General features: G+C 49.3%; 1 protein-coding gene across 1 annotated transcript; it reads left to right on the plus strand.

The window, feature by feature from the left end:
- ATOX1 (antioxidant 1 copper chaperone) lies at positions 1 to 11,396 on the plus strand. Its single transcript, XM_080804293.1, has 4 exons — positions 1 to 161; positions 5,722 to 5,797; positions 8,290 to 8,458; positions 11,245 to 11,396. Exons 1-3 carry the CDS (start codon positions 63 to 65, stop codon positions 8,412 to 8,414), a joined length of 300 nt encoding a protein of 99 aa, XP_080660419.1. The 5' UTR covers positions 1 to 62; the 3' UTR covers positions 8,415 to 8,458; positions 11,245 to 11,396.
- The last annotated feature ends 291 nt before the right edge of the window (positions 11,397 to 11,687 follow it).

Below are 11,687 nucleotides of genomic sequence, written 5' to 3' on the forward strand. Positions count from 1 at the left end.
CGGCCGGTGGGGGCGGGGCCTGGCGGGAGGGGCGGCTCTTCTCGGAGCCCAGCCCCGGAAGCATGGCAGCGCCAGCACTCGGAGCCGAAAGCAGTGACGCTCCCGCCGCCGCCGCCGCCGCCGCCACCCCCACCGCCACAACCCCGTCCACAGCCATGCCGGTGAGTGCCTCCTCGCTCCCGCCCCGCGCAGACCCGGGCCGCCGCCGATCGGCCACACGTCGCTGTTCAAGGGCTCGGGCCGGAGCCGGGGCTTTTGCCTGCCTCTCTTCTCACTCCCTCCCCATCTACTGCCACCTTCTGCGACCCTCCAGAAAATCCGATCCGAAAGGGGTTTTATGTAGGAGTCAGGCCTCAGAACATTGGAGCTGCAAGGCCTCCAGGGGTTACAGGCCCAATTCTTCCCTGCATAGACGGGGAAACTGAGACCCAGGGAAGGGCAGAGTCGCCGAGATCACCCACTGAGCGGGTGGCGAGCTGTAACTGGGACGTCTAGTCCCCGCGCCTTCCCCATTTGCCCTATCTGTGGTAATGGCTTTAAAGGGGGAATGGGGGAGGGGCGGGTGGCTATTGTCTCCTGGACGGGGCAGGTTTTCAGAGGTCCAGGGTTTCAGAGGTCCGTGGTTTTCCTTCCTTCCCCCTGCCCACTCTGGCCCATTTCCGTTCAGCCCTGGGCGACGCTGAACTTTTCCTACCGATCACTTTCTGAACCTGAACCCATGAACCTGGGAGATGCTAAGGGACCTGCTCAAAAGTTGCCAGTTGCTCAAAGAGAGTTTGGGGAGGAATGAGCAGGTCTTATGTGCCTTTGCCACTCACTCAGTCTTAATGCACATACGTGGTTGCTCAGGGTCTCGTTTTATAGATAAGAAACTAAGGACTTTGGCAGATAAAAAGAGAAAAAGCGCAGTAACTTACTGGAGGTCTCCTTTAGGCGTTGGGTGGAGTCAGAATTAAGCCCCTTATCTTTCAGCTCCCATCTCTCCAGGCCTGACCACTTGGGAAATAAATGCCAGACAAAAGTAGTTCTACCGGACTGAGAGTAAGCTGTGTTGCCAAGTACATCCTGTAGATCCTGGTTGGGGTCATGTGGTGTTAAGCAGTTTCCCCCAGGGTGCCTAGTTTATGGCTCTGCTTCACATGGATACCCAGAGGTGTCCCACAGATGCCCTGTGTCTTAGCAGCCTAGCTTTTGGGAGCTGGCAGGTAACCCAGAGGCCCCCTGGGCCGAGTCACAAACATCTCAGGTGTCATTTCTCTTGGGCCTTGCCAAGTGCCTTGAGACAAATCCTCAGACAGCACAAAGTATGGACAAAGAAGCTGACGTTATCAGCCCTCCTACTTGAGCAAAGCTGCATGTGGCAATGTTAAGAGGACAGCATTAATCAGTCTGGGACTAGGATAGTTGGGGTCACAAGGTTTTCGGAGAGGGTGAGGGAAAGGCCAGCTTCAGGATCACTCTATTCTGTGTTCACTTCTGGAGATTTTGACGAATGACCCTCCAGAGCAGATGGTCAGAATGAAGAGGGCACTTGGCACCGTATCACAAGATAAGCAACTGCAGAAAGGAGGCTGTTAGTCAAGGGGCTGTGGTCAAAACTGGTCAGAGAGTCACCTGAGAGTTACTCAGACAAAAATTTCGAATCTCAGAAGCCTCTTTGAAAAACCCGTGCCCTTGCTTCTCACCCGGGTGACCTTGGGCAAGCCGCTTTACCTCTCTGTGCCTTTGTTTCCTCATCTTTAAAATGGCGGGTAAAATCTGACCTCAAGGGACTCTTAGTATTACCTGGAAAAATGCCAGTAAAATACGTAGCATAGCCACTGACCTAGCTCGTCCCCAAGAAACGGTAGCTCTGGTGTCAACCTAGGACAAGTGGGGTGGAACTAGAGGCGGGCAGGTGCTAACCCCGTTTTAACAAGGACCACATTTTTAACAAGTGGTTAAAAGTTTAGGCTCTGAAGACATTTTCAGTCTCGGCTTGGTTCCCTCACTACCTCTGTCACCCCCAAGCAAGTGACCTAACCTCTGAATCTCAGCTCCCTTGTCTGTCAAGAAAGGATAATAATGGCCATCTCATGGGAACTTTGTGATGATTAAACAAAGTAATGTGTGCAGAGTGTTTAGAACAATGCCTGGCATGCAGTCCGCATTCAAATATTAGTATTAGTAAACTCCTAATCGACTTTGTATTCAAAGACTCAATATCCTGGATATTTGAGAAAGACTTCCTTCTCTGGGGGGGAGCCGGACAAGGTGACCGCACTGCATTTCTGTCCTTCCAGTTCTGAGATTCTGTTAAAGAATTGCACAGCTCACTGAACTTTTTCATTGCTTTAAAGAACCTTACAGGTGACAGGCCTGTCTGAGGGGCTGAGGCAATAGGGGGCTGGCTTGGGATTCTCTGTAAAGAATGGATTACTCTGTCCTTAAGTAGATTTTCTGCCACCCCCAAATTGACTTGAGCAACCCCGAGTCAAGGGGAAGAGCACTGAATTGGAACATGTGCCCCCCAGAAGCCGCCTGCTGGCTTCTGACCTCTACTGTGGAGGATGAAAGGAGACCTGCGCTCTGTAGGCCGCAGCAGAAGGCTTCAGGGATGTGTTGACATTAGGTTCTTGAGCGCATATCCCTGTGCCTGTTCTCGAGCTGTCCCGCTGCCCGAGCTCCTGCTGAGAGTCAGGGTCACAGGGTGGCCCCTGGCAGTGCTGTCAGTTGCTCCACAGCTCACAAAATGTCCCTGGAGCCAGGAAGACCTGGGTTCACATCCCTGCCTCGGCACAGACTCACCCGTGACTGTGGGGAGCTCTGTGAACCCCTGGGAACTTCAGTTTCCTCTGGAGTAAAACAGGGTCTCTAGCTCCCTTTCCAAGCCGAGGGAGAACTGAGATTCTGTGTACAGAGCATTTGGCGCACAGCAGCACTCAATATTTAGGTCTCACGTAGGTCTTGCAAGCCCTTTAAGTCTTTGGGTGGGCATCCAGGTGCAAACCAATAACAAGTCTGGATTGTCTACTGGTTATTATAAAGCAGGAGTCAGCGCACTTTTTCTTAAAGGGCCAGGTGAATTTTTTAATTTTAATTTCTATTTTTTTTAAAGATTTTATTTATTTATTTGACAGACAGAGATCACAAATAGGCAGAGAGGCAGGCAGAGAGAGAGGAGGAAGCAAACTCCCTGCTGAGCAGAGAGCCCGATGCAATGCGGGGCTCGATCCCAGGACCCTGGGATCATGACCTGAGCCTAAGGCAGAGGCTTTAACCCACTGAGCCACCCAGACGCCCCATTTTTATTTTATTTTTTAAAGATTTTATTTAATTTATTTGACAGAGAGAGACAGGGGATCAGGAACACAAGCAAGGTGAGTGGAAGAGGGAGAAGCAGGCTTCCCGCTGAGCAGAGAGCCTGATGCAGGGCTGGATCCCAGGACCCTGGGATCATGACCTGAGCCTAAGGCAGAGGCTTTGAGCCACCCAGCCACTCCCAGGTGAATACGTTAAATGCTTTAGGCTTGAGGAACCATGTGATCCCTTTATAATTACCCAGCTCTGCCATTCCATTGTGAAAGTAAGCCAGTGGTCTTAGCAGTGTTCCAATAAAACTTTATAAAACCAGCTCACAGGGGCACCTGGGTGGCTCAGTGGGTTAAGCCTCTGCCTTGTTGTAGTCATAGAATAAGCTAAAGGAATAAGAAGTGTTTAACATAGAAGAAAAGAAAAACCATTTTCTTTAAGGCAGGTTTTGCAGATTTGGCCTCAATAAAATAGTGAAAAAAACCAAACTCTTAGCTCTTGGTCTTAGTTTCCCCTGGACAGCATGATAATAAGCCAGACCCAAACATGTTCTGAGACTTGGAAAGAGCTTGAGAAGCCATTAGTCCAGTTTTTCTCAGGTGTGTGGCCTTGCCTCCCTGGGTCTCCCCAGTGGGTTAAAAATGGAGAGAGCCCCAGGGCCTACCCCAGAGCCTCAGAGCTGATAGAGCCAGCTGCTTGCTGAGTTCCATGTCCTCAAGTTCCCAAGGGATACTTTTGTGCACTGAGGTTGAGAAAACTTGAGTTGGCTAATACCTTTTTGGTAAGATAAGGTGACTAGGGCCCTTAAGGCAGAGGGATTTTTTTTTCTTTTTTTCTTAAAGCACAGGGATTTTTGCCTGAGGTCTTCCAGCAAGAAACATTGCTATGTCCAGAATTCCAGTTGAGGTAACAAATCTGGGATATTTTGGAATGCTTAGAAGCCTGGATGGCTTCATCAGTTAAGCACCTGCCTTTGGCTCAGGTCATGATCCCAGGGTCCTGGGATCAAGCCCTGCCCAGCAGGGAGTCTGCTTCTCCTTCTCCCTCTTCCCCTTCTCCTACTCATGCTCACACACTCTCTCTGTCTCTCTCAAATAAATAAGTAAAATCTTAAAAAAAAAAAAAAAAAACACTTTGGAATGCTCCATGAAACATGTAGCCATTGTGGTTTGAAGTTAAAGAAAAGAGAGCTATGAAACAGGCTAATAATGACCTAATGGAGACTACTAGCAGGCTCCAACCTCTCAAAGTTTGTTATCTGTTGCTCCTGAGTAATGACCCCAAACCTCGGTGGTTGGAAAGGTAAACGTTTATTAATTCTTAGTTTCTGAGAGTCGGTAATCTGGGGGCAGCTCTGTGGGGTGTCCCTGGCATGGGGTCTCTGATGAAGCTACGTGAAGATGTCTGCCGGCTGGGAAGGAGCATCTGCTTCCATGATGGCTCCCACTCAGGGGCTCACTATGAGCGCCTCTCCATAGGATTGCTTGAGGGCCTTTAAGATGTCTTAGCCAGCCTCCTCCAGAGAGAGAGCAAGGAAGAAGCCCAAGACCTGACCTCAGAAGTCACATAACATCCCTTCAGCCATATTCTGCCAGACACAACCCGGAGCTCCTCAGCCAGCTGTGTGAATCATCTGCTCACGCAAAAAAAATGTAGTAAGCACCTACTGTATGCCAGCCGCTGTTCAAGGCTCGGGTTGCAGCAGTGAACTGAACAACACTTGCCATCAGGCCCTTGAAGACTATAGGATGTTGAACCCAGATGAAGAGTAAAGGAGTCTGGTGCCTTTACTGGCCCAGCCTCCAACCCACTGGGAGCCTAGGCAGATCCCTTCCTTCCCAGGACTCAAGGTGCTACCCCTGACCATGAGGCATGTGGTTGAGAGCAGTTATCTCTGTGTATCAGAATACCAGAGACACTTATTAGCCGTGACAGATGCCCCAGCCCACACTTGTTGATGAGAATTTGTAGTTTTTCCCGGGTGGTTCTAATGCGGAAGATAATCTTTTGATGCATGAATAAGACCAGATCAGCATGGCTCAGAGTCCACGGGCCCACCCATGTCAGAGTTACCAATGGTCTTGAGACCACCCCATAGCTCAAGAATCAAGATTTTGAAAGTAAGACTAGAAATAGCATTTTTTAAAACTAGCTTCCCGGGTGACTCTACTCATCGTGTGCTAGACACTGCTGAAGGCCTTATAGGGATTATCTCATTCAATACAACAACGTATGAGATGGAGAAACCCTTACTTAACTCCACTTTGTAACAGAGTGGGGCTCAAAAACAGGCTAGTGGTGAGTCTGATGACAGCCAGATCTTGCCCTGTCTTGCTGCTCTCTGTCTTGGCCCTTTGGTGGGCCTGTGTGCTGCTGGGGTGTGTGGATCGTGCTGCAGGACTGGCTCATGGTCCCCTTTGTTCATTTCAGAAGCACGAGTTCTCCGTGGACATGACCTGTGAAGGCTGCTCTAATGCAGTCAGCCGGGTGCTCAACAAGCTGGGAGGTGAGTGAGGGGCCCTTGGTTAGGGGTCAGGTGGGAGAGGCCAGTGCGTGCAGCCACGGAGCCGGAGAAGCTTGAGTTGGAGCTGATAATAACAGGAAAACTAACATGTATCAAGTACGTACTTAGCATGTGCCCAGTACTCTGTTTGGTGGCTCTGTGGACCGCATCATCTGTTCCTCACCACAGGCATTTAGGTGGCTCCTTGGACTGTCTCCATTATAAGCGGGGGGAACTGAAGTTCAGAGAGGTTGAGCGACTTTGCTGAGATCACACAATCAGTAAGTGGCAGAGCTGGGATTTGGCCACACGGTCCTGGCAGCACTAGTTAATATGTTGATGATCTTCGGTATGATAATTTTGCATATGATATATTGGAGTGTCATTTTTCTGTTAACGTTTAGAAAATTGTAGTAGTTTTAAAAAATGAACTTTGACTCAAGTCGTGTGCAGAAGTCCTAAAGTACTTCTTCTGGACATATTTAGAAAACAGTTATTCTCATCCAGCCCCCTCAGTTCCCAACTGGGGAAACTGAGGCCCAGAGAGGGCTGGGGTCTGGCCCTGAGGCTCTTTGAGGTAATGACTGAGCTGTGATCAGAGTTCTGGGAGTGCTGGGCAGTCAGTCTTCTAAGATTTTCACATTTAAAGCCCTAGATTTTAAACCCCAGATTTCAGAGGGCTTCCACATGTATGTGATCCCATTAGCACTTGGAGCATTCCTCTGAGCTGGCCTTTCCATCTGTGGAATGGGGGTGTTGACACCAGAGCTTGGGAGGGAATGGACTTTCCCAAAGTGAGTCAGTGGTGGCTTCTAGTCCTGGAAACTGGAATCTTAATTTGAAAGCGTCTGAAGCAGTAGGAAAATCCTGGCTGCTGACTTGCCATGTGACTGTGGCCTCTTCTCCCTGGGGCCGGAGTCTCCCTAGCTGTGTGTAGGCATGTCAGTGTACGTCAGCTTCTGCTGTGACACTCTTCTCAGAAGCCCCTCCAGTATGACATGGCATGTTCTGGATGAAGTGAGGGGTGACGGCCAGCCTGCTTTTGCTCTTGATGGCTTGAGGACACCCAACCGGGAATCTGGGCTCAAGGAGCACAGTTTGAAACCCACTGGGTTAGATGATCCCAGACTTTCTTGCAGCTGTATGATGCCACCAAAATATATATCCCAAAGAGGAAGGAGATACTTCGAACCAAAAGACAAAAATCTAGTGTGCAGCAAGGACACGATACGTTTTTTTCCCCCTCAGTTTCTGTCAGATACAAATTCAGACATTATGACTAACTCTGTATCATGGGCTTTTGAAGGCTCTTTGATGTTTGGGGATCTCCCTTTGGACTTGGACGGTTTCTCCCCATCTTTCACAACTGTCCCCACTTGGGTGGCCTCTTAAGGTGTGTCAGAAGGATTAGTTGGAGACTTAGATGGGCAGTGCTGGGCCTGAGGAATCCCAGCTAATAGCATATGTGAACTGGAGAGACCATAGGGGCTGGCCACCCCCAATTTCGTCATGTACAGATGAGGAAACTGAGGCCTAGAATGGGCAGGACCCACCTGTAGTCATCCAAGTCAGTGGTGAAGCCAGGCCTAGAACCTGTAAGGGCTTTCCCTCTGCATTCCATTGTCTCAACAAGACACATTCTAGGTATTTCCATGGAGTGCTCTGGGGGGAAGGGAGGGTGCCTTGAAATTGGCACACCCCTTTAGGAGGGTGGTTTTACAATATCAGCATTTAAAATGTACCAGTCCATTGCTCCCCAATTTCCATTCTGTAAATTCATGCTATAGAAATATTTTCACAAGTTTTATATGTTCTAGTATGTTTACTGTACTGATGCAGCAAGGGACCAAGTAGATGAACGGGGTGTCCACACTGGAATGTAGTATAGCTGTTAAAGAGAGAATGATGTAAGTCTATATGTACTGAGATGGCAAGATCCCCTGGACACTGGAAAGTGAAATATGGCAAGACCTGTGTCTGTAGTACGATGCTGTTCGGGGGAATTACTTTTCACTTGTCTGTCTGGAAGAAGAACTGGGTAGATGCCATGCTGTTTTAGTGACTTCCGGAGGCCTTCCACTTTCTAGTTTTATTCAGAAATATTTCCTTTTTTTTTTTTTAATGCTGTGTCTATTATTTTTGAAATAAAAAGAAAAAACTTAAAAGAAGCCTCAGTCTTGAGCAGGGATTGGCAAACTATAGTCTGTAGGTCAAATCTAGCTCACAGTCTGTTTTTGTACAGCTGAAAATAGTTTTTACATTTTTAAAGGGGCATAAAAGCAATAGACAGAGAGAGAAGACCATGAAGCTGAGTCCATGTGGCCCCAGATGCCTAAAACATGACTCTGGTTCTTTATAGGAAGAGTTTGCTGATCCCTAGCATGGAGGAAAGGGGAAGGTGGTTGTGAGTCTGAACTCTGGAGCCTGAACTCTCTGGCTCTGACTGGGAGGATCTCTGCTTCCTCCCCACATACCCCACTTCCCTTTTCCTGCAGGAGTTGAGTTTGACATTGACCTGCCCAACAAGAAGGTTTGCATCAGCTCTGACCACAGCGTGGACATTCTGCTGGAGACCCTGGAGAAAACAGGAAAGGCTGTTTCCTACCTCGGCCCCAAGTAGCAAGGGCCCGGATCCCTGGGCCCAAGATGGACCAAAGGGAGCAGGTGGGTGAGGCCCCAGCCCTCATACAACATATTTCATTATCTGATGCAAATCTCGCATTTAGGGAGTCCTTACAGCCCCCTGAGAGTATGCAGAGCACTGTGTTATGTCTCCCAGGGTCCCTTTCCTGACTCGGGAAGTGCATCGCATGATCATCAGGGTTTAAGTGTAGAGTATATGAGACTAAACAGTCCTTTGATAAACTGTCCCATCTGAGAGGACACCTGTGCCCTAGACCTCACGCCTCTGTGCAATGACCAGGTAAGTTAATTCAACTTGGCCTCTCTCCCTGCTCGGAACCGCCGTCAGCTTCCTGAGCATGGCTGCAGCCCCGGTGGTACAGAAGCAATCCTCCATGTCCAAGCTGGAGGACACATCCCCTTTAATTGTCCACAGCGCAGAGAGGCATGCAAGTGTGGCGCTGTGCTGGACCGTTCGCCCCTGGCCGTCGCTGCCCTCATCATGCTTGAATCACAGTGACTGCCACATCCCTCCTGTGGTTCGGCGCTCAGTGCCATTGAGAAACATGAGGCCCGGAGAGGGGAGGGGACTTGACCCAAGCCCCACACAGTCGAGTGGCAGAGGCAGGATGAGAGGCATCCTGAATCGGAGTCCAGTCGTGGCCAGTGGCCTTGTCCCTGTGCATGGGCCCACAAGAACCCCCCAGGCAGAGGCCAGATGCAGGGGACTGGTGGGCTATGGCTGTGTCCTGTGTATGGGGTGATGTCACATGCAGATCATGTCAGATGCATCTGTGTTCCTCATGCTCTTTCTGTCCCTGGACACAGCCCATGGTCAGGGATGAGCCCAGGATGACTAATGATGTCCTCATTTCACGCTGTGACTTTGAATTCTTCTTACATTCTGGAGACTCTTCCAGCTGTAGAACGGGGCCACAACCTCTATTCTATTTTCCTGCCGTGTGGGGTTACTGGGAAATCCTTCTGAAAGTGAAGGCCGACCCTCAAGGAGAAGATAATGTTTCCACCATTCTGCGGGTCAGTGTTGGTCAGTGGTTCCTGCACCCCAAGGGGTTCTGCAGGAGAGTGTGGGTGGCGCTCTGGGCTTCTCTGCCTATCCCTGGTCATCCGCCCTGTTTTATAAGGGGCCTCCGTGTCAGGTTATAGGATTGCGGTTGATAAAAGCGCTCTGAAGAGACAGGATGGAGGGAAGGAAGAGCCAGAACTTCCTGAGTAGGCAAACCACACGGGGGAGCCCCAACACAGACCCCTTGCATTGGAGACTCCTGGCCTGAGCCTGTAAATCTTGTTCAGCGAAAACAATGCCTGCCAGTTGTTAACCATGGGTAACTTGATGGGTCTTCTTCTCATAGAAGTTTTTTTTTTTTTTTTTTTTAAGATTGATTTTATTTATTTGACAGACGGTGAGAGAGGGAACACAAGCAGGGGGAGTGGCAGAGGGAGAAGCAGGCTCCCTGCTGAGCAGGGAGACCAGTGCGGGGCTCTGTGGGCTCCAACCCAGGATCCCGGAATTATGACCTGAGCCGAAGGCAGATACTTAATGACTGAGCCACCCAGGTGCCCCTTCTCATAGTAGTTTTTGAATTTATTGAGGTGAAAGTCATATAACATTATTTAGTGGATTCACTGCATTCATAATGTTGTGCAACTCTGGCTTCAAAGCTTTATCACCCCAGAAAGATACCCTGAGCCACTGTCCACTGCCCTTTCTCTCAGCCCCTGGGAGTGGCTAAGCTGTATCTGGCCTCTCGACTTGCCTCTTCTGGATGGTTCATTTAAAGAGAACCACATGATTTCACTTAGCATAATGTTTTCAGGATTCGTCCAAGCTGATCAGCACTTTATTCCTTTCTATGACTGAATAATTCTCATAGTTTGTTTTTTTTTTTAAGATTTTATTTATTTATTTGACACACAGAGATCACAAGTAGGCAGAGAGGCAGGCAGAGAGAGACGGAGAAGCAGGCTCCCTGCCGATCAGAGAGCCCGATGCGGGGCTCAATCCCAGGACTCTGGGATCATGACCTGAGCCGAAAGCAGAGGCTTTAACCCACTTAGCCACCCAGGCGCCCCAATTCTCTTATTTTTTAATTAATTTATTTATCTTTGTTTTTTTATTATGGAAGTTATAAACATTCGAATAGTAAAATGAATCCCCGTGTACCCATTATCCAGATCCACTGATAAATCTGCTCTGTTTCATCTCTGCCCATTATTTTGAAGCATATTCTAGATACCAGCTAATTGTATCTGGGCAAGCAGTCAGCAAGCATGTGTAGTATGGAAAGGCTCCCGCAGACTCAGAGGCACAGTACTTGGTGAGACTTACCCGTGGAGCTTTCCCCCACACATCCCCACAACATCTTGTCTCTGTCTGTTTTAAGACACTCCCCAGTGATGGGTTTGAAGCCAGGTGTGGGAATCAGAGAGAGTTTCTGGGTCATAAAGTCACCTTGACTATCTGTTCATTGGCAGATTGGTTTGCTTGTGATTTTGTTCACTGACTTCCCAGTGTGAACTGAAACGGGACAGGGAGTACCATCCCGGGTGCCCTAGAAGTCCCCCAGAAGAAGGCGTTGGCAGAGATCACCTTTAGTGAGATTAATGGGTTCAGCCTACCGGAGTATGACAGCCGTGGTAGGAGGAGAGTGCAGAGCCGAACACTGGGTGCCACTTCTGCTCCAGCATCGGGGTTTCCCATGTCACCTCCCACAAGCGCCCCTTAGTGAAACTCTGCTGCTTTTGCAATACCGGCACGTGCACAGCAGATGGCGCTTTCGTTCCACTTAACTTCTCGTCTCTTCCAGGCTGCTGATCTCCTGCCTTCCAGACAGACCCGGGGCCTGGCAGTCCTGCTCAGCGATGGCAGTTCTTACAGAGACCCTCACTTGCCCTGCTCCTCTCTAGCTTCCCTGCAATAAAGTTGAGCCACTTTTGTTGGAGGCGTTGTTTCTTGAAATGTCTGGATGTTACTTGCTTACATGCTATGAAGGAGTTAATTACGGTGTTTACTTGGATGGGAGTTTTCAGGGCTCCTCAGTGGGAGCACCAGGCCTGACCGGTGGTGATTCTTTGCTTTGGGATCTTGGGCAACTCACTTCCCTCTCTCTGCACGTCACCTTTCCCATCTACTACGTGAAGATGCTGGGCCAGATGGGTGATCCCCTTTGTTTTCAATATTTTGAAAGACTTCTATCATCAGGTGCATTGCATTGAAGGGATATTAAATCTTTCTTTTTTTCTTTTAAAG

Source organism: Martes martes (assembly GCF_963455335.1).
Source record: "Martes martes genome assembly, chromosome: 5".
NCBI classification, from domain to species: domain Eukaryota; kingdom Metazoa; phylum Chordata; class Mammalia; order Carnivora; family Mustelidae; genus Martes; species Martes martes.